The sequence below is a fragment of the Galendromus occidentalis genome, unplaced genomic scaffold (assembly GCF_000255335.2).
Source record: "Galendromus occidentalis unplaced genomic scaffold, Mocc_1.1 scf7180000076932, whole genome shotgun sequence".
Classification (NCBI taxonomy): Eukaryota; Metazoa; Arthropoda; class Arachnida; order Mesostigmata; family Phytoseiidae; genus Galendromus; species Galendromus occidentalis.
In genome coordinates, this window is record NW_003804921.1 from 66030 (window position 1) to 88226 (window position 22197).

Here is a 22197-nt window from a genome sequence, read left to right on the forward strand (position 1 = left end):
TTTCGGGGGGGCCAGGGGTCCAAAATTATGAGACACCCTGTAGACATGAATTACGGAGGGAATTTTCCGGAGGGGGGCCCCCTTGCCCCCCCCCCCTGGATACGCCTTTACCAACGAGGAACACTTCCTTGTGCTTCCAAAAACTCAAGGCCAGATTCATCAGATCTTCGCAGCGTGTCATGGCGGTCTCTCCATCGCCCCCAGCCATATCTTTCAGACTAGGAGCTCATCTTTTAGCGTATACCTACGCTACAGCCCCCAGTGATGCAAAGGGGAGTATTGGGGAGGCGAAGCTTGAAAAAAGTACAATCGGAAATAACATGCGTATGTTTTCGCGTCGTCTGCCGGAGGCTTACGCACTTTCTCCATGTGAGTGGCCTTTGTAACAATTTTCTCGAGCTGATATTTCAGAAACAGAGCGTTTGATCATCGAAATGGTCATGGCCGAATATGTCAGGCTTGGGATGAGGCATCGTTCATGCTTCTCAATTCCCCCTTATCTTGATCGTTTAATGAGCTACAGGCCAAATAGTGGGCTCGCTTCCATAGAACGTCGGAACGAGGACACGGAGGCCGGAAACACTGAAGGCAAGAAACCCCTAGTTTACGTTGATCTGTCGTAATCCAGCGTTCAGGAAACGCTATGTCAATCGATACACCTATGAATTCCCTCGTTCGGTTGTAAGCACACGATCTTATTGGACGGAGAATTTTCTCTTTCTCAAAGATGGGTCCATTCAATCAGGAAAGCTTCAGTCTCTGCTTTCTAAAACGAATAAAGTTGTCCTCTACTCCCCCTCGACCATGTGCCAATGTTGAAGACAGCCATAAAATAGCTCCCGAAGGAAGGCTACGCGATATAGTAATCGGAAGTAGACTGGATTCGACGGAAACAGTCGGCCGATGCTTCCCGCTGCGAAAGTTTTCTCGCTACTTTTCATGGTCAGGAGGAGCCGACTCGGGATCGAAAAATCATCCGCTTTGTAGCAGAAATCACGGCTCGCTCCCGTGCTCCAGCGAAGGAACGTCATGTACATGATGAAAACCGGGGAACTTCCGGTGCGGCGTCCCAAGTCGAGCGAGACTGCGGCCCACGGTCCTTTCCCGCATCATCCCATTCCACGAGTCCTCCCGGCCGAGTCCCACCTCGTACATCGAATTTCCAACCTAGCCCATCCCTTGATCATCGCCCGGATAGGTGGGTCTCGGAGCCACGTGTTCCTGAATCTTGATGGCATTCGATGCCTCAGCATTGGTGGGCGCTATCTAAAAGAGCGAAGGGTAGAAGTACCGGCTGACGGGTGACAGAGCGCACCCCTCAGTCAGACTGCTGGTGGGGTAAGCTCGCGACAAGAAGCAAGAATGGAAGTCCCGTCAAGGCTCTCATGATTGGCGGGTACTTCTACCCCGTGAAGTTAAATCATTATCCAAGCGAGCTCCCGGCTAGAATAAGTCCAGGCTTCGCGAACCCCTGTGGGTATCGACTTCATGCACTCTCAAAGCCCACGGATACTGTGTCAGAGCTCTGGGATTGGTCCCCGCACAGGTGTCTTCGGCTCATGTCGACCTCGCCAAACCGCCACGTGCGGAACCTCACAAAACTCTGAGATAGTCTGTCATGACTGATGACTTCTCGAATGCTCGTCGCGCAAGGGTTCCACTAATATGCTGCTAGTCTTACGGAATTTGACGTCTCAGCTCCGGATTAAATATTCGCTGACGCCGCCACGAGAGCATCCTTGAGAACGGAGTCAAATCACGTCAATCGGTCACGCGAGGGGCTGCAATCGGAGATGGCATCGCCTGGTTTAGGCGGCAACGAGCGCCCCGAAACTTTTGGAGTCCTGCAAGCTCATTCACCCGAGCGGTGCCTCAAGGGATCCATTCGGGACCTCTCTCCTTCCCTGGAAGAGCTCTTTCGGAGCCGCTCCTCCGCAACTCCTCTGAGGAAAACGAGGTCTCAATCAGCTTCTTTCCGAGGAGTTTTCGCCTCGGCCGCTCATTCCCCAAGAAAAAGAATCGAAGTGCTCTAGATCAGATCTCCACCAAAATTTCGATTCCGTCTCGTGTTTCGAGGATGTGATCGGGGAATGCGAGGTATCTGATGCGGGCGAACCATTAATGTTCCGTTGGAGCGGTTGTCGATCTATGAAAGATTCAGGTCCTAATCACAAGCAGGCATTCTACTCAAAATCGAGACCAATAGTCCCGCTCGAGAGACCATGTTCAGTGTTTTCGATAGCCCCGGCAGAGCCTCTCCCAGCAGCTGCACTATAGGGTTTGGTTGGCCCGCCGAGGGACAATCTGAGCTCCGCTCGGATTTCCAGGATCCCGGGTCTCGAAGTATCTTTGAATTCCAACTCCGATATCGGATTCCCCCGTAGTCTCGCGGGTTCAGTCAGGGAAACGGGGGATGGGGATTTGAGGAGGAGAGGATATTTGGCTCAATGCCCTCCCTATAGACTTCACCTATGTACGGGATTTTTCGACGGCTTTCGGTTGGCGTATTGGCAGAGCGAACCCGCTCATCCGTCAAGCCATACAAGTCAATCGGCGAAAAGAGACCCGGTTCCTCGCCGCCTGATGAAGATCCTCATCGTGTAAGGAATGCCTCGACCTGAGCACGGAGCAGAATAGGGAAGGGGTACGAATTTACCATCGTCAGTCGTCGGGCTCCCATTCGTGCAGGTCTGCTCGTCGGCGGTCTTTAATTCGGTTCGTAGCGCCCCCTACAAACATCTGGTACTTGCTAAAAAAGCCCCGAGCAGATTGTGAGAGATCGCTCTCTGGATTTGCTCGTTCCAAGTACTAGAACTCCAAAGTGACAGCTGAAAGATGCGTACCTAAATTGAGATTCAGTGCCGTGCGATATCCTATACGATGGTAGATCAGAGCGTCGAGGAACGGGTCTTCAAAACCCGCGCAGGTGAGCGGTGCTGTCAGAGTGGAAACTTCAAAATTATTCTGGATCTCTAATCTCGATAATCCGCTGTTTCTGAACCGACTCATTACTAACTTCACTCGGAAGCTCGCGACACCGCTTCGCGCTGGAGTGAGTGAGTCACCCCTCGTGAACAGCTGATGCCCAGATGTTCTCTTGAGTGTAGTCGGCTCTCGCCCCAACTATCCGAGACGGTATCGCATGACGAGTAATCGCTTTCTTACGGGAAACATGGGCACCGAATCTATGTCCCGCAATGGTCCTCGGGCGAAGCGAGTCGCCATACCTCGGACTGGACTCCCGGATCTCTAATCAAGTCAAAATATCATCAAATCTGCTCGCGCCTCAATTTCTCCATGACGTTTCTTTCTCCGGGCGCCTTCCTTCACCGAGGTTTGGAGAATCGAACACCAGAGTTGCATACATGAGAGTCGAGGAGTGTTCAGAGAAACCATTTTCTCGGCTCGAGCAGATTGCAATGATTCAGATGGCGCGATTTCGGCACCTGTGAAAATCAACGACTTGCTCGTGGAGCATTCGACGTAAAGGACTCGATCAAAGCTAGCCAAAGCCTCATATGAGCCTGTTGAGCCGTCAGGAGGCGTCTCTGTCAAGTTCCTGAATGCCGTTCCGTGCCCAGTCTTGGCAGACGGAGCGACTGCGGTTTCTGGAATGCGGCCTGTTGACACTGTTCATGCCGCGATCTGAGAAGTGGCCTCATGGAACTGAGGTCCGGAAACCGCTCAACTCGCTGCTTCAGAGGTTGCTTTTGGGGGAGCTCATGTGTAAACGAATGCCCGAACGGCTCGAATCCCCGTATCGAAAATGATCGCATACACCTGAGCATATTATCTGATGGATAATATAATGGAATAGATGCGTGAAATTTGATGGAGCGAAGCCTTCGTTTCTGACTTTCGCACAGTTTCTCGAATGGGGATCCTCCATGCAGCGGTGGAGCAAGGCGAACAGGAGCTCGGGAATGCCGTCCCTAATCGAAGTCCTCCCTCAACTTCCCTCCGAGGCTTCGGCATTTCAAATCCCGATCTTGGGAAAGGGCGCCCCTAGCTCCCAGCAATGAGCTTATTCGTGGTACTTTCCTCCGTTCCCACGAACGAAAACGTCTGAAAAGCCCCCCCCCCTCCTCAGACTGGTAGCTCGTGTGGCACTCGGTGCGGTCCTCCTAGCTCCGCCTTCGCCACCGAGAACGAAATCCACGGCGCTACCGACCATGGCGATGTGATTACCACCGATCTTTCATTCGCCTACAGTCTTCCTGAGTCGGAGGGAATCATCGATGCACTCAATTGCCACCATAGATTAGGACTTGCGGGAGAGATCCGAACACAGACTCTCATTCTCCACCCCCAGGGTTCATCAAACATCGATATGTCATCTGTATGCTCGTCTTCACCGGTTTGGCTCTCGTGTATGCCATGCGAGTCAATCTTGGGGTCGCCATCATCTCCATGGCCCGTTCGAGCGCTGATGCCAACAAAACCAGTCTCAACGGAGTTTGCTCGAGCGGAATCTCACCTAAGAACGGCACTCCGGTGAGTTCTGCGTCCCAATCGGACTGAAATCCCAAGGCCGGAGCTGGGTTTCCGAATTGCTTCTCATCAGAACAGTCGTGGAACGTTTGTGTCGGAAATAATCAAACTCGTCTCGATCTCTTGCAGGTTGTGCAGCCCGAGTTCGACTGGGACTCCAGTCAGCGAGATTTTCTCTTGGGCGCATTCTTCTACGGCTATATCTCAACCCAGATACCTGGGGGCATAATGGCGGCGAAGTTGTCGATAAAATGGGTTTTCGGATACGGCGTTTTCTTGACCTCCTTGCTCACCATAGCGACTCACTTCGTCGCTCGTTGGAGTCTCACCGGTTTCGTTGTACTCCGAATTCTCGAGGGCATCACTGAGGTGTGTATGCGTGCGCTTTCGATCGTGAGCTTGATCGTTTTGACATTGCTTGCCCGCTGAATCTCGAGGAAATCATCCCAGAATGTCAGAGGTACTTTCAGGAATAATGCTCGTATCTGTACTTCATTCCTCCGTAGGGAGTCACATTCCCATCGCTATACTGCCTTGTGGCTCGATGGGCTCCAGAAAGTGAGCGTACGACCATGACAACCTTGTGCGTCATTGGAACTAACATAGGGACTGTGATCACAATGCCGATTACCGCAGCTCTGGCGAGCTCCTCATTGGGATGGCCGTCGAGCTTCTATCTACCAGGTAAGACGTTGAGACAATCTCCATCGAGATCTCGATCGACTTTAGATCTTACCGATTATGATCACGGGTTTTCCTGACTGTTCGGATTATTCCAAAAGGTGCTGCGGGGGTCTTGTGGTCCCTTGTGTGGTATATCTGCGCCACGTCTCAGCCGGAAAATCACCGTTGGATCTCGGACGAAGAAAGAGAATACATTATAAAGAATCGTGGAACAAGCCACAATCGGAGCCGGAAGGTGAGACTCGGCTCCCTGGGGCTGCTCCGATCCGACTCCTGTCGAGCGCAAATAAATGCCGGCAGGAGAGAACAATGGGCTTCATGCGAGAATTCCTCGTTTTCCAGATTCCTTGGCTCTCGATCTTGACTTCCCGGCCCGTCTGGATGTTCGCCATCGCGCGAATGATCGGCAGCATAACTTTCTATATGTTTCTCACTGAAATGCCGTCCTTTGTGGACGAAATCTTCGGCGTACCAGCGATCGACAACGGAGTCCTAAACGGCTTCTTCTATGTTTTATACGCTACCTCGAGTTTTGGGAGCGGAATACTCTCGGATTATCTGATTCGTAGAAACTTCATGTCGAGATCGAACGTCCGGAAATTGTTCGAATGCTCTTCGTTCGTCTCTTCGGGTGCAATGCTGCTGATCGTGACTCAACTCGGGTGAGACTTCGCGTAGATTTTGAGAGGTGGCCACGCTCGCACGAAGCAAGATCGTTTCAAGCGAAATATTCCTGATTTCAGGTGCTCATATACGGCGGTTGCTGTCGTCCTCTGCTTCGCCTGTTCTTTCGTCGCTTTGAACGGGGGAGGCGACGCCGGTCTTGCACTCGACTTGGCTCCCGAGCTCGCCGGATCCGTGATGGGTTTCGGGAACATGGTCGGCAACGTTGGTGCGATCATAGCGACGCAACTGGTGTCGATCAGTCGCAATCCGGAGGTAAGATTCGAGGAATGCCACTGACGAGGCTTGCTCGGAACGAAGACGCCGGACAGCCAGGTGTTGCTCGTATCTCCTGATCGAGACGTAGCGGACACCGAATCGAATTACGCCTCGACGGCTTGTCGCATCTTTTCAAGTGTTGCTGGTACCCACTCTCGTGGCAGATCGGAGTTGCTCTCACCATAATGGGAAACTATTTTCAGAACGCACACGCTGGATGGAATCTCGCGTTCATCATCACCGCTCTTGCTAGCTTCTTCGGCGCGATTCTCTTTGCTTTCCTGGGGACGGCCGAAGAACAACCATGGGCGAAAGAAGAGAGCGACGAGGTTCACTTCGTTGACGAAGCTGCCGAAGAGGAAATTTCTAATATGTCTATCCCGAAACGCTACTCGATCCAGTATGCCACCATTCAATAGGCTATAACTTCCAATCGAACTCCTCGGCTGACTCACTCGGCTGGCCGGCTGGATCGACGGGCGTTCTCAGCCGATACGCCCCTGGCGGCTAAAGGGTGATAATGTAGCGCTCCGTATAGTATTAGGGTACGACGACGGCGAATTGTTCCTTCTAGTCTTCGTTTGATTGACAAAATGGTCGAGGTCATCCGCGACTTCGCCGTCTGGATTACCTTTCTTGTAAATGTCGCGGCTCAGATGCACTCAATCAAGATCGGACAGAATAAGCAAGATCTGACTATCAATGCGAAGGCGAGCCCGAGGAAACTATGATATCATTCCCACATATTCAAGCTCCGGAGCACGCTCCATCGCAGGACGAATGATGGAGCGCTCGGGATTCGGGCATGGCTGACATCCGATCAGCGCCGGGGAGAAGTTACCGAATCTCGACAGGTGGATGATCATGATCGTAGGGCAATCAATGCTCGATTACTCGTCCTGAAGTGTCGATATTTCCTGCGACGGACAATCCCCGGACAGACGCGAGCGATCAGGATGTTCTCCCCGACGAGCATGCTAGAAATGTGAGACTGTACGGCTTCAGGGTTTGACCGGTTTTGAGAATAAGGGGGCTTGTCAATATTGAGGAGGTGTCGTGGATCCGTGGATTCGACTCATCCATTCAAGAGGGGCGATGGTATTCTTCGGATAAACGAGAAAGGTGCATATTCCTCACCGATTGAGGTCGTGAGTCGTTCTATTTGGTTGTGTAATATGTCCCGTTAAAGATCTGAATAAAGACAAATCTTATTTAAGGACTTGGAGTCCATTAGCAATCGACTGCTATGATTGGGTAGATTAGAGCAGAGATAGCCCTCGGACATCCACCAGCGACTTCGCGTAGACACCAATAATTAGATCCTCCCTCAAGGGATCTGTCGGGATCGCTCTCTCGTCGGGGAGGAAAAGTTTTCCGTCTTGAACGCTACCGCTTCGACTCGAGGGAAGCAAGTGAGCCTCCCGCCCCGGTGGACGGGTACCGAGATCATGTGTGTGGAATTCAAGAAGGGGAAATCGATACAATACACCGCCGATTTATTCAAACGCCCTCCGCTGAACAATCTCAGGCCTTGACAGCGTATTTCCTCCTGGGGTAGGTGGCTTCCCTCCTCCTCTGCTTTCTGGATTTAATCGATTGCTCGTAAGGAGTGAGAGCACGACGTTGGGCGCGGGTCCTCTTCAGACGGAGATCGAGAGGGACACGCTTCTTGTTGCGGTAGAATTTCACCAAATTCTCGCGCTGGACCTGTAGGGGGGGAGAGTACGCCGCATCAGAACGGAATCCTCTAGAAGTCGCTCCGCCTGAGATTCCTCCGCCGAAACGGGAACAACTTCAAATATAGTTGAATAGCATTCGTGATGTCAATCCAATCTCACCTCAGTCATGATGGTCAACAGACGAGAGATGTTCTTGCGAGTCATGCGGATTTTCGCAACCTTTGACGCATTGGCACCGGTGACCTGAAGCGTGGATGACCCTAGTTTATCGCCCGCGCTACTCATCGCATTCGAAGTGCATAATCGAGATGTGGATGCGGGGTCTCCCGTCGATCGGAAACTCACCTTAGCATTGCGAAGATTGGACAATTCCGATTTGAGTTCGTCGAGCTTCTTCTCGAGGTCCTCCTTTTTCATGCCACGCAGCTCGGCTGCTCGGAGCTTCGTCTGAGAACAAGAATCGTAGATTTCATTGAAGCTCTACACTTCTCCTCGCGGAACGTTTGCCGAGGACAATTCAATCGATTGTATCTTTGATTCCAGGCAGAAGCACATCGGGCACCCCTGCATTGATTCAGAGAATTTTCTGTTTCCCCAGCAGGTACACCCGCTGGATAGAGATGATACCAGCGAGCCAAGAGAGGGGACCGACGAATTTCTATTGCGAAGTTATTGTCATGTTCCGGGGTGGATTGAAGTGTTGACCTTTCGGGAGCAGACACCTCACCTAACCGTGGGTTTTCTTTACTCCCTCTTGACAACCTCAGCGAGCTGTGTTTCGCATCATCAGAGGTGCTTTTTGGGGAGATCGGACAGAAACTCTCGGCTGCCCGGTGGATTCGGAAGCGTCCGGTGGAGGCTTTGTTCAAGAGAATCCCCTTCACCGTGTCGGAGCAGACAGTTCCGATGCTATGTACCGGGGTGGATTGAAATGCAGCTCATCATGGAGCGAGCACTTCACCTAACCGTGGTTTTCCTATACTCCTTCTCGACAACCCCAGCCAACAGAATACCAAGTTTTCAAGGGTGCTTTTCGAGGAGATAACCGTGTTCCCGAGTTGAGCTCAAAACTTATGCTGCCGAAGCATTCGAATGCTCGAATCGGGGAGCGACGCCGCGTCTCTCGTCGGACATTGGTCGGTCAGTACTCGCGACTGGTTCCGTCGCACGGCGATAAGCTATACGAGAATTTTTCCCGATTCGGGCATCAGGAGAAGCTTGTTTCAACAGAAAAAGAGACAAGCCGTGGGCATAATACACGTGTACTCGACGCCCGGGATGGAGAAGAAATCACACGGATCGTACTCCTGACCCGTGGGTCTCACTTCCGAATTCCGGGCTCCTCCGAGCAATCACATCCTCGGAGTTCCCTCGCGTCACAGTTTCGCTGTATATGGATCCTCGAAAGCGAAGATTTCGATGGATTAATAGAGCTCTTACCATTGTGAGGCTGGCGGTGTTGACTACCCAACGAAAAAGAAAGACGAAGGATTCCGAAACCAGAAGCAGACGTGTGTTGCCTTCGACGCCCGCCAAAGTTCGAACTTTGTTTAGATTTTCCCCTGGTACACGTGGATGCGTCAGCGCGGAGTGGTAGTGTCAATTTCGAGACCATCTCGATATTGGGGAGGATTGTTGGAATCGGAGGACTTCTAATGAAGAATACGCAGGGCGTTCAGCGGCGGCGGGGAATGAGAATATCGCTCATGACGGACGGTCTGGAGGTCATCAAGACTTTCGGACGCGGATCCATAGGATTAGGGGGCTCGTACGATCGCCGAATCGCTAAAGTGAGAGAGTGAGTCGAGACTCACGACTTTGAAGCATGGGAGCTCATGCCCGTATTCCGTACATTCAAAGTGAGCACTGGAGTCAGGAAGGTATTCCGCTTCAGGTTAATGAGTGTCTTTATTTTCATATTTTTAGGGTTGTGACTAAGGGTGCTATGCTAGAGTTCACAAAGCGGTCGCTCGGCCGGTCGATCGATCGTAAAGAGAATATTGGAACTACCTCTTTCAAATCACAGTTTGTCTCAGAGACCGGTGACAAATAAACTCAAACGAAAAACGTTGATTCATGACAGAACCTGCGATGGAGAAAAGTTTTCGCTCTCTGCAGAGGTCGTTGTCGAGATGATCGTCATTTCCTTCCTCAGTCTCTCTCCTGACTCATCTCTCATGAGTTCCTACCCCACAACAACTTCAATAATTTAGTGTTTTCTGCTCGTTCAAATGGCCGATGGAATCTTCGATCGCGGGAATCCTTTCGTATACGTCATCCCAGGGGGCGAATATTCCACGCAGTCGTTGTAAAGCTGATGGTGATGTTTCTGCTCGCCAGTCACCACGACTCTGTCGAGTGCTCGGGATATCATTGCGTGAGTGTCTCCATACTGGGAGTAGCCGGTGCATATATATTTGCAGTGAGAATTTTCACCTTACATATGGATCGTGGACATGATGTACTGCGTTCCCGGAAATTCCTTCCAGGACGCTGACACTTCATACAGCTCCGTCCATGTCGCATAATCTGTCAGTACTTTTCGTGAATTTGATTCCATAGGCTTCTTGAAGAATTTGGGAAGCCAAGTCATGAACCGGTTCGAATGCTTTGTAGTAACCGTATTTAGTGAGGTGGAAAAAATCGAACATATCGGTGTGCGAGATGGAACCGTCCTCCTGCGAATAAAACATGATATCAGATATCCCGCATAAACCACCTTACTCGTAGACGGGATCAGAGGGCAATTGAGAAAAAAACTGACTCGCTACCAAGTAGAGACGGTCAATAGAGTCGATAGAAATGACACGCGACTCACTTTGATGAAGATCGAACTGACATCGATGAGTTGTGTGTCATCGTGCTTCTCAATCGCAATTCTGAGAAGTTCATTAGTCTCAACGACCCGAGAGCGAAGAGGCGATTCGTGTTGGCAGCACGGGAGTAGACCCTGAAGTTTTTCCATCACTCAATTAGAATTTTGAGTTTTTGAGTCCAATTCACGGATCTCATTCTCGGAGTCCCGGACTCACCATGACAATTATGAAAGGCGCCTTCTCGGGCTTGTGAGCTTTAACTGCTTTGATGCAAGCTTCGATTCCTTCGGTGATGTCTTCAGGCGAGTCGCCTGCTCGTAGGTTATTCGATCCGATCGAGATGACGACAACCTGAGGGGTTCTCAGCTCTATTAGAAAATTCCTTGACGACGCAGAAGAATCGAGCTCTCTTCCGGAAACAGATCTCCCGGTGCAGCGGTCATGGAAACTTTCGAGGATGTTTACCTTCGGCGTGACCTTGTCGAGCAAGGAGTTGTCGAGTCTCCACAATAAGTTCTGAGTTCTGTCTTCCACGGCAGACAGGTTGAGGGAATGAGATTGTGCGAACAGGATATCCCAGACCTGGGGACGAGGTAGTATCCGATAAACATCGCTGTCGAATCGTAGGGGGAAACTTGGTGCTCGTAGACGCTTCTAAACTCACTTGTGTGACCGAGAGGAAGGCTGTCGTGTGATCTCCAAGGAAAACTATATCTGGCTCCTTACCCTCCGATATGCTTATGAGATGCTGGTGCTGCAAAGATAACCTTTAGTGAGATTCTAGTCACTGAATCAGACCACTCCGTATGGAAATACCCGGAGAGGTCTCAGGAAGACCATTCCGAAAGTTTTCAGTGAAGGCGGAGCATGTTCTCATTCCATTGGCTCGTTCTCCGCAGCGGGACTCGTCGGATGCCTCCACTTCGCTGTTGGGCTCGGTGAGTCCTCAAAGCATCAAAGAACAAAAGCGAGCCCAGAAAATAGCACAAAGACCTGACACTGCAGGCGACCATCACTGAGCTCTGAACTTAGATCGCTGTTCCTCAGACGCAATGAGCCCCGTTTCCTTCAGATAGAACAGACCGGGGAAAGGATTTGAATGGCCGCGCAAAACTTGGAACATGGATATTTTCCGATATGAAATCTGGAGATAGACAGATAGTGAAGGGCGTGTTTGTCATTTCTGCTTCCACATCTGAGAGGAGCTATTGAGATGACACTCGGGATCCATCGGGACAGGAGGGTCGCCTCTCCGAGCAAGCATGGTTTTCTCACGAGCTTAACATTTCCAGAATTCTGATCCGTGTCAAGAACGGAGAACTCACATGAGTCTGGAAGCAGGGCTCATTGTCTCCTGCACCTTTGAGTGTGGGCACTGCTGTCGCAGCCGGCATATCGTTCAGGTTCCTAGGAACGCAGCCGTCGAAAACCACAGATTCCGGAGATATTCCGAAGAGCGACGTGAGCGAAATTCCCGCCGCGATACTCGGGCTTGCTCAACGTTAAAAACTAATTCTGTCTTTCGCTAGTTGGGGTAAAATTCAACAGAAATGGAATCTGTTGATGAGAGAGTGGAGACGATGATGAAGTGATCTTTCCTTATCATGGGAGAGGACTCGGGCGGTTCCTTTATCTAGGCACATAATCGAAACGAATTTTCCGGTCGAGTTTCGAGATCCTCAATGTGACTCCTTCCGGGTTTCCGAACCTGTGACTCGTTGACAATTCGATTTGATCACAACCAGGGTCCAAATTTACTCATCCGATCGAGACGTGCGCTCACTGGGTATAGTCTGGGGCTGCATACAAAGATGGGAGGCATCAGTGCTAATGATCGTGCCGCAGTCGGCAGCCCAACAGCCGAGCGTTTTCTCTATTGATATCACAGGTTGCTGATCCTGCCGTGGTCGTTCAGCGATCTTGCTCCGAGACAGACACCGAATCATGCCTCATCCGTGTTTTTCGAAGACCTCCGACACCGACAAAGGTTGCTTGGGTCGTGAAGGCCCTCGGTTTTGAATAACTTTCCATGGAGCCCAGGCACCGGAAAATTACGGCGGTGGTCAACGAGCAAGAGAAGGCGAGACTGAGAACTGTGAAGTCGATCCACCGTGACCCTACATGATATCCATTGGGACAGTATCCATGGAGATTCTTGTTTCCATATTTCCCCCTTCCTTGACGATATCCGATGCGAGCTCGTCCGGGGATGGACTGCCAATTCTTCTCGTTGATAAGAGCATTCAGAGGCGAAGTCGCCCACGAATCGTTTCGTTGGTGAAAGATGGCTGTGCTCCTCCGCCTGTGATGAAGTATCCCCATACATACAGAAAAGCCCTCGAATCAAGGGAACCCTCCAAGCATCACATCTTGCCTCCGATCCGATAACTTATTGAGATTTTGGAGGGAGGGGACATCGGTAGCATCAAGGAGTATCGAGTTGCCTTTCCGAAGACTTATGAACGATGGAGACACGAGAGACTCCAGCAACCGACGCTCAAATTGCGAACTTGCCTGGGCGAGCGGAAGTTGACACTGATTAGAGGACGCGCGCATCGGACGTCATGGTATTAGAGAAACACCTGAACGAAAAGAAGCTCTATCGCGGGGACATTCTACAAGGGGAAAAGAGATCCGCGTCGTCACCCTAGCTCAAATATTTGTTTGAAACTTCAGATCCGAGAGGACAAAACTTCGGTGTGGGGACACGACGATCAAGCAATCTTTTTATGATGGATTGGCAGTACATACCAAGTGAACCTGAATCTGTGCTGACGACCCGCGCCAAGCTCTGAGCGTCCTCTGCGATCGCTATGCACGCACCTATCCCTCTGCAGGCAGACGATTCTGGAACTCATCAGGCCGCTGCGGTTCCGCGTACTCAGGAGGAAGGAAGGGAAACCCTCGACGGCCAGCGATCATTCGACTTCGAAGATGATCCATAGTGCTAGTCGATGATTCGCTGAATGAATGATCTAACCCGTTCGCAGATCGTCATTGCAATTGCCGCAATTAAAGAGGGCGGGTGTATGGTCCCGTATGATGTGGAGCGACATCGGGCTAGCATGACTTGAGCAACGATTTCATCAGATCCGCTGCCTCCGTCATGTTGAAGGAGATCGAAGACCAACTGAAGCGAACTGCTTCTTCAAGGCCGGTCACACTAGCCGGAGCGGAGGCTGAATCTCGATTAGGGAAGATTTTCGCATGGGCTTCTTTGGTCTATTGACAGAGGGATATCCTTTGAATCTTGAGTTTTGGCGAGAGGTGAGAGTCTCGTGTGCTATATGTGAAGATCTGAGCTCAGGTTGCGTCGATGTCGCTCGAATTCGACGGATCTCGGAAATTTTCCCTGAAGCCTCGCTGCTCACTGAATCTCGAAGTCATTGATCCGAAACATAGGGTATGAAAATGGTACGACAAGTATGGTCTAGAATTTTTTCCTACAGTCCGTATTGATTTCGGCCACTCCTCATTCTGCGAGACGCGCCCAGACGGTGTCCAGAAAATTTCCCTAATGATGGCTGATTCAAGACATCGATGACATCGTTCACTTTCACGATCATCGATCATACACGGAAGATCAGGGACGATTTCGGGGTCGACTCGCATCCTTGAGCCAGAGCTGCGAGATGCCGGAGGACTGCTCGGGTCGGAGCCCCCGCGCTGAGCTCGAGTATTCATCAATCTCGCGGAATGGGTCGAGTTCGCCCAAGCTCGAACCATCGAACCGTGGACCCGCAACCGAGCCGGTCGGGACTAACGGGACTGCGGAAATCGTTCAAGTGCAGAACGGCGCCCACAGATTTCCCGATGAGAAATACAACCACAGACTCATCCTGGAATTCATACGAAGGAAAGCGATTGAGCGACTTCTGCAGTCATGCGGAAAATGCTGCGAGGTAATCTTCATTGTTCCGGACCCTTGGATTTTGATGAATCGGTGTTAAATTCTCTTTGCCCAAGATCTTTCTCTTCCCAAAAAATCGGGGGGAGTTTTTCCATCTCGCTCCGTCAAATGTCTCGACTCGGGAATTCTGCTAGGAAGACTTTCGGCAAGACGTAGGCTGTAGACCCTCCACGAATCTGATGCGAAGTTTCGAGAGAGATCCTGAGACGCGAATCCACGAATCTGATGCGAAGTTTCGAGAGAGATCCTAGGGCTTGTCGATCAATCTCGGAAAGTGAAACTATTGGCTCGGTGCGCAGTTACGGTACGCACTTCCGCAGGAAATCGAATAATGAGTCGTACGCTCGTGGTTCCTTTCTCAATTCCTCGCACCCATCGCGCGTTCCTCAGACTCCTGGCTCAGTGAAAAAGTACGGTCGTAGCTCCAGTCTTATTGGAACGTCAATTAGAAGCAAATTTTCCTATCCTTAGTTTCCTCGAGTTAGGAGGAGAGACTCAATTTCTCCGAGCAGTCCGCTATCCGAGTCCATGAGGGCAGGCTGTATACATCCATCGGTTTTGGCTTCTCTTACGATGAATATACGCTTGGCTCATTATCGCTCCTGCCATGAGTTTCTGAGGAAAGCTCGACGATCTCAGGCGGCTGCATAGCTCCGGTGAAGTAGTGCTTCTTCTCTGGAGCTCGGCAGCCTATGCAAGGATTCCTCAGCGGTAAACCAACTCATCGTCCACTCTAAGGAGCCTGTAAACGCATCGAGAGTGGAGCGCATCGGTATCGGAGTGCTCCTTCCTTGTGGGAAACAGTTCTGTTGTAATCCGCGGAGGGTAGGGGTCGGTCGGGCTCCAACGCTGCTGGAAGCGGGTTAGAATTATTTACGGCCCATAACTCTGAGCATAAGAAGTTTCCGTCGGCACGGTGCATTTGATGAGCTGGTCTGCGCTCGGGAATTCTCGAAATTCAGATCTGGGAAAACCATCCGAGTAGCGCCGGGGAGCGGCCTGTCTGGATGCGACGGGGGAATCAAGCCCCTCGAAAGCGATACCGTAATGCGTATCGGCGTATGGATGTCGAGAGTGAAGTCCATCATGCGACTCGGAGCAAATGATACGGACTCGGGTGGGCTGTGGCATCTTACAGTGAGCATCAGGGAAGTCCATCCCATTCGGATCTCCATCCCCCTCCCGCTCTTGTGCGTCAGAATCCGGTCGATGTAACGAATCGACATGAATCGGGGAGTGGTACGAGTCAGAGAAGGCCGCCCCAGTCATCTCAAGGAACATGTATATTTAGAACTCGAAATTAGGGGAACTTCCTCTCGCGTGGAGTTCTTCGTTCGATTAGGAACACGATGATTCTGAACGACAAAGTGCCTGCAGATGCGCGGGGCGAGGCGAGCGCAAGCAGATCATCGGAAAAGTTCAATAATGAATGGTCTTTCTCAAAGTCAGCTGTATGTTATCCCTCCCGCAACGCAGTCTTGAACGACGTGCCGTTTACGGCAACCTAGATGAAGTCTGTCAGCGAGACTTTCGGCCGCGGGAGGGCGGGCGACGTTCTCTAGGCCTCGGTGAATCACGCTCGTCCTGGGGAAGAATGTCAGCATGATGACGGGCCGACTCAGCGGGAAAAGATCTCATCAGCCCATCAAGTTTGAGAAGTTTGCTCAACATTTTTATTAGCAGTAAACGAAATATGTTCCTTTTTAATTTTCGAGTTCCGGTCTCTGAAATCCAACGAGATCCCGGGAAATAATGGCGGACGCTTCCAAAGTTTCCACTTGGTCCTCCTGATAGGGATTGCATTTTAAAGCATCCGTCTCGCAGCAGAATTCAATCATACATTTCCATAGAATGAGTGTATTCACAATGAGAATTCGCGATCCATTGGCTTTCGTCTTCCATCTGACTCAAGAACATCTCCGACTTCCTCTTATTCGGGAAGCCGCCCTGCGGCTCCTCAGTCGCTCGCTCGCTCGGGCGAGCATGTTCGCATGAATGCGGAACCTTTCCGTAGCGGCTTATGACTCCCGCCGCGATGAGTATGAATTGAGGTCCCGTTATGGAATCGTCGCTCCTCTGTTCACAAGCTCAGCGGTGGATCCCTCCCGTATTGTCCTGATGTCAGCTTCTCCGGGCGCAAAATCGGTGTCCGGCTCGAACGAGCTTCAACGGGGCTGCATATATGTACATACGTGTATGTACGTTCTCGATGCTTAGATTCCCTGGTTTTCCCGCTCATATCTTAGGAATTGCCGATTCCACAGGTCGAAGGCGTGGGGCGGGGCCCGGGAGTTATTCGCGGTTGAAACTAAATATTTGCTGGGGACCGCTCAATAATCGGTTCAACCAGGATGGACGCCCAGTCTGGCGCCGTCCTTTCGTGATGTCACGCCTGGAGCCTTTTCGGTAGGCTGAACTTGTCGTGGAAGAACGGTCTCAGGTTCCGAAGGCAGGCTACGGCGCGTCGGGTTCCTCTAGAAGAGTCTCCGGCAGATCAGTTCTCAAGATAGGGATGGAAAATCGCGATGATCGATGAGCACATGACCGTGGTCTACGCAGGACCTCTTGGAGAGGTCGGGCGATCAGGATAGGACGGCGGAATCATCCGCGAGGAGGACTCGTCTTGGTAATTCAACAAAGTTCGCGGCTTCGAAAATCAATGGATATCATTCGCTGCTCCCCTATGATTGTACGAACCGCAGCGAAGGCCCCTGGAGCCTCCGTCTGATTTATTCCGAGACAGAGCTGGTTCGCATGGAAATTCTCATGCCTTCATTGTTCTCCGGCCTCTCATGACTCGTTCGGACATGGGGTAAATGCACTCCGGAACGCTTCGTTTTCCGAGTCAAGTCCAGAGCGTCGCGCGACCCAGAATACGACGCCCCCACTGTAAAATGCCTCCTTGGGCATCGGGAGTCTCTCTTGGTCCTCGGGTCCACCGGCTCGCTCCCTGAGAAAATAACGCCCCCTCTTCTGCGGAGAATGATTCGAAAAGAAGAACTCAACGATCAGCTCCGATCCATGGAGACAAAAACCCTCGTTGCGCGAGCCTCGGTCTGCGAAATTCACTCTTGAATCCGAAGTATTTCCTGAGAAGGAGGCAATCTCGTTCAATCTTGAGGATTCCCCGCAGCTCCGATTTTGCGTCGGAAACGTTACGACGTTTTGCGAGGATCGTGAGATTTGTGTGGCGAGTCGGGACTCCCCTCCGAGTGGGCCGGAGATCCTCTCCGGTTTCGAACACGTTGTTCTTCGATGACGACAATCGAAGGTCGCGAAGTCCGTGGGCTTTGCGGAGGACTCGGCGAGGTGTTCGGAGCTCTTTGTGAGTGCAGTTCCTGGGAGACGAACTCTGCTGAATTCAGCAGAGCGTAAGGGAATTGTTGACTCAGTTTGCGATCGCCTATAAACGGAAATGAGGAGTGAGGACTATGATGTTTTTTTTTGACGTGAGCGACGAGCTTCGCGTCCCATGGGGTCTTCAAAAACCACGAGGAGAATGAGTCGAGAACTCACGTTGACAGTTGTGGGAATCATGATTAATTGGCATCAGAGTACGAGTCGAATAGTCCTCCTTGCGGACGGCCATTATCTGGAAGCGAAAGGTGCGAGTCATTCACGAGAAGGGCTTCCTCATACATAGATACTGAGAGAATGCTTCATCGATCGACAGCACGAGCTGTTCATGGAGAATCTCCCTCGATCATTCGAAGCCGTTGGAAGACAGCCCCTGTCCCTCGGAAACAGTTCGCTCCGAGGAAGATTTTCCGAGCTTTATCAACTGAGTTATGGCATGAGCTATTTATGCGCGAAGGGCCTGCGCTTTGATCGCAAGTTTGATTTTTGTCGCCGCTATCAATCGATCCTACATCCCTCGCTTCATCAGCGAGTCAATGGGCCTGAGAGTTTGCTGGGGAATTCCGCCGGACAAGGGTTCATTGGCACGGACGCTCGAGATCTAAGCACGCTTTATTGCTCCAGTAGCCATTTCGACGAGGCATCACCCGTGAAGGACCTCGACGCTACAGCTCCGGGGACGCTGGCGGCACGACTCGGGAAGATATGTATTCGGGAAAGAGAGCCAGATATGACGCAATCGGTGGGAAATATTCCATATGAGCTGCGTTTAGAGCGCATTGAGTTCCAACGATATACATAGATTACAGCCTCTCATTCGGAATTCTACTTCCATCGCCGGGGATATCGGCTTGCATCGCGTGGGAGGCAGTGGAAACATCGGAGCGAAGTGGAAAGATTCTGACACGCGACCGGCAGCGTTCTGCGCGATGACACCAAGAACCTGCGACTGGAAAGCTCATTTTCGAGATTCGACTCCCTCAGGGTAGAGAAATTCATCGGGAGGGCTAATGGAGCCTCGGGTTCGACCCGGTTCCTATCGGAATATGGCGTGACGAGTGTCACGCGTCATCGCTCGAGCAGGTCCGGGATGGGCACTGGGCAGGGAAGGAGCCCCGCATCCGGCTGTGATCTCGATTTAAGGGTTGGGAATAGGTGGGACGCTAATTGGTTATGACCGCCTCGTAGACAGGAATATCTCCTAACTTCAGCCTTGACATATAACCGCTAGCTACTCCGCATGCGCGCTGAGCACGCTCTCTCATCGAATATGAAGAGATCGATCCGGGAACCCGCTCAGATTCCGCTGGAAGCGCTCTTTCGTGATACAATCTACATCGAACTCAAAGGCGTCAGCGGAAAGACACCACAGATTGAATGGGACATTTATGCGTGGGCTGAGCTGCGAAACTTTCGCGCAAGACGGCGCGACGGCAGACGGGAGCAATTTGGTTCGTAGTCAACATGGGGAAACCTTGCAAGGTTCAAAAGCATTGTTTTCAGTCGGAATTGACTCCAACTCTGTGAGGGCCAAACGAAGTCGTAGGTGACGAGCGATCCTTCTCGATTGTTTTTCGACGCATTTCCACTCTGAACTAACTCGAGAGCCGAATTACGGCAGCCAAAAGCCGAGAAGAGCAACGACGACGAGAAGGGAAGAGCAGACTCCCCGAAAACAATAAGAAAAGCCATCAAATCGGTGTTTACAGTGACCTCGAAACTCATCTCCTCGACGGTTGCTCTTCACTCAGCTCTCCTTAAGAATGAGAGATACCCTCCTAAGTGAAGTTGAAACTCGTCGGTCGGATAACAAACGAGGGAACCGGAGACAGGCTGGCTATCCGAAAGGATAAGAGAACTCGTTTAATGATCACGAGCGAGTCTCGCGAGCGGGGAATCTCCGGGAGTCGAGTCATAACCCAGCGCTTCTCGAAGAAACAGGTCTGATATTTTTGAAGGCTCGGAATGCGATACCGCGTACCGGAGACATGGTCTATACCGGCGCCATGATAGCGAATTTCCACCCCAGCCACTCTCAGGGACAGCTCGGCGATGGGACTCTTGCTCTTTGCTCACTTTCCAGGAATATCTCGTTCGGAAACCATACTCTGGCATTCGGAGAGCTCTATCGGGAATCTTCTATTATTTTCCTCAAAGAAATCCCACATCTATCCCGAGAAGAGCTTGAAAAGCGTGGAAAACTCGTTCTCTGGAGCTACCGAGGAACGGGTCCGACTCGGCAGGAGTGTCCGAGTTCGCTTTCTCAGACCCACGATCCCAAGGGAAAGGAGCCCAGTTTTCGCTGAAGAAGTAGGTTTTAAGTTGAACACTGCGGATCTTCTGAACGGCTCCCCCTAGACGAAAAGAATAATTCCGCGAGCCACGGTCCCAGTTCTCATGATTAGGACCCTCACGATTACAATCAGATAATGATTCATCATGGAGTTTAAGTCGTCGCGAGGATCCTGACCCCCGAATGTCGGCGGAACTGCGACGCGGGGACAGTCTAGGAGAGCGTAAGGCATAAAAGTGACTTGCATAGATGACCGTCGGACCTCTCACTCGGCAAGGAGCCCCGCGGAGGAGAGCCGACTGCGAATTCATGTTTCTAAAAATACACGAGCTTGAATAGCTGAGTCCGCGGCGAGCCAGAGGGCGGAGAATTGTCGCGGGAAACTACAGTAGAATAATTTTACCTTGAAAGGAATCCTCACAACGATTGGACGGTCAAGACATCCGAGAAGGGCTTTTATTTTCACCTCGTATTGAACGCTGACACCGTAAGGATTTTTTTCCCTTGGATCGATGAGCGCTGTGGTGGACGAAAGACTGAAAACGAACGATTTATTCGAGACTTCCACGGGACCTGAATTCGTGAGAAATCGTATGGGAAGAAACACAACCGTGGTCGACTCACTTGTATTGTGAAGGATCATCGTGGCTGAAATCACTCTCCACCGCAAGGGCGACTGGAAACTTTTCGCATTTATCAAGAACAACGACGAAGTCTCGTTGGGCATGGCTCATCGGAGGAACAGAGCTGGTCCCAGCTCCTCCTTCGCTACTGTCACCTAGAACGAGGAATAAGATGGAATCAGAGTTCAGCCCCGCTGACGGTGGTTTGAAAACTCCGAGCCTTCGGAAGCTGACTGAGCCGCGTAGAATTTCCAAAGCTGTGGATGGCTGCGAGCAAGCTCGCTAAACTCTGAAGCCAGGTGCCCCGCCAAGACTTCTCCTATGACAGCGATTTATTCCATTTCCCGTGCAGCTCCCGTCCTCGCAACGCTCGCTGTGCACGAGCTTGACATGGCTTTGATTAAAATCTCTCACGACCGTCGCACGGTCGTCCCAGCTCGACCTCTGTCGGAGCGATGGCTCTTCGTAATCCTCGGGTTCAATCTCCGATTCTCCAGAAATCACGCATTACCGTCCGCATCTATCTAGAGTGTAGAATATCCACAGGAATCCAGCGGGCGCTACCATCGGCGTACTAAACGCGAGAGAACCCGGACAACATCCGATAGGCTCGAAAGACTTTTATCGGCTCTTGGAGCTGCGTGAGCGCCGCCCGCAAAGATATTCGAAGCTCTGAAGTTTTCGATCTCAAGTAGCGTCCATAGTATCAACAAATTTAGGCCGCTCGGGAAGTCAGCGCCGGGTGAACGTCTCGGTGACAGAGTTCGCTTGAGGATCGCTGAGTTCGAGGGTCTGAGAGCCGAGTTGAAGCTGACAGACAAAAACTTGAAGTGCGATCCCGGATAAGCCAGGCGGTCGCTGAGTAAAAACTAGGGGTAAGTCTAGGGGTAAATGCTGTCCAGCAAGGCGTACCAAAAATAGAGTGACCTTCGTAGTGAGGTCTTGGGAGAAACGGCGCTGAAAACATGGAATACAAACAAGGCATGGAGGCTCGGTAGACTCCGAGATGAGCTCTCTCCCGTTCGAGATATGCCCCAGCGTTTGAGACGGAGGCGAGCAATCGAGGGAACGTGCCCGAACCACGTGTTCCCGCAGTTTTCTCCCGGATCGGAATAAATAATGTTCTCGTTCTGCCGTGAGATGAGCATCTCGGCTGCGAGATATTTTTTCGTATCGCAAAACCGCCCTTGGATCAGCTAGAGATTGATGAATCGAACCAGAACATTCAACATAAGCTAGAACATTGACGTTCGCATCTGCCACCAGAACAAATATTATTGGATCATTCGGACCAGTGTCTCATCTAGCGCTGCGGCGAGATACGTCCTGGGTAAAAACTCGCAACGCTGGTTGAGCGAGCGACTCCGCTCGCAGCATGTGAACGATCCCTCTGTGAAATTGC

The 22197-nt window shown here is 51.4% G+C and overlaps 4 protein-coding genes across 4 annotated transcripts in view; 1 reads left to right on the forward strand and 3 right to left on the reverse strand.

Moving 5' to 3' along the window:
- The first annotated feature begins 2731 nt into the window (after nucleotides 1–2731).
- On the forward strand, nucleotides 2732–7350 carry LOC100903305 (sialin). Its single transcript, XM_003740348.1, has 8 exons — nucleotides 2732–2926; nucleotides 4313–4494; nucleotides 4621–4860; nucleotides 4998–5175; nucleotides 5274–5410; nucleotides 5518–5837; nucleotides 5919–6114; nucleotides 6321–7350. Exons 1-8 carry the CDS (start codon nucleotides 2881–2883, stop codon nucleotides 6534–6536), a joined length of 1515 nt encoding a protein of 504 aa, XP_003740396.1. The 5' UTR covers nucleotides 2732–2880; the 3' UTR covers nucleotides 6537–7350.
- Nucleotides 7351–7599: 249 nt separating this feature from the next.
- On the reverse strand, nucleotides 7600–9275 carry RpL35 (Ribosomal protein L35). Its single transcript, XM_003740349.2, has 4 exons — nucleotides 9237–9275; nucleotides 8142–8243; nucleotides 7956–8039; nucleotides 7600–7824 (listed from the first exon to the last, which is right to left on the reverse strand). The coding sequence occupies exons 1-4, from the start codon at nucleotides 9237–9239 to the stop codon at nucleotides 7642–7644; spliced, it is 372 nt and encodes a 123-aa protein (XP_003740397.1). The 5' UTR covers nucleotides 9240–9275; the 3' UTR covers nucleotides 7600–7641.
- Nucleotides 9276–10050: 775 nt separating this feature from the next.
- Paf-AHalpha (Platelet-activating factor acetylhydrolase alpha) lies at nucleotides 10051–12169 on the reverse strand. The gene is given in 6 exon segments (XM_029110625.1): nucleotides 10051–10559; nucleotides 10604–10746; nucleotides 10829–10963; nucleotides 11078–11194; nucleotides 11277–11366; nucleotides 11938–12169. Coding segments are annotated over 6 exon segments (816 nt in total). The 5' UTR covers nucleotides 12007–12169; the 3' UTR covers nucleotides 10051–10297.
- A 5508-nt stretch (nucleotides 12170–17677) lies between these two features.
- LOC100906342 (phosrestin-2-like) overlaps nucleotides 17678–22197 on the reverse strand; it is a 29360-nt gene continuing 24840 nt past the window's right edge. The window contains exons 7-10 of the mRNA XM_018638341.1: nucleotides 20797–20935; nucleotides 20576–20708; nucleotides 18039–18114; nucleotides 17678–17925 (exon numbers count right to left, since the gene is read on the reverse strand). Of these exons, the coding sequence (XP_018493857.1) occupies nucleotides 17678–17925; nucleotides 18039–18114; nucleotides 20576–20708; nucleotides 20797–20935 (596 nt within the window). The remainder of the gene's footprint in view (nucleotides 17926–18038; nucleotides 18115–20575; nucleotides 20709–20796; nucleotides 20936–22197) is intronic.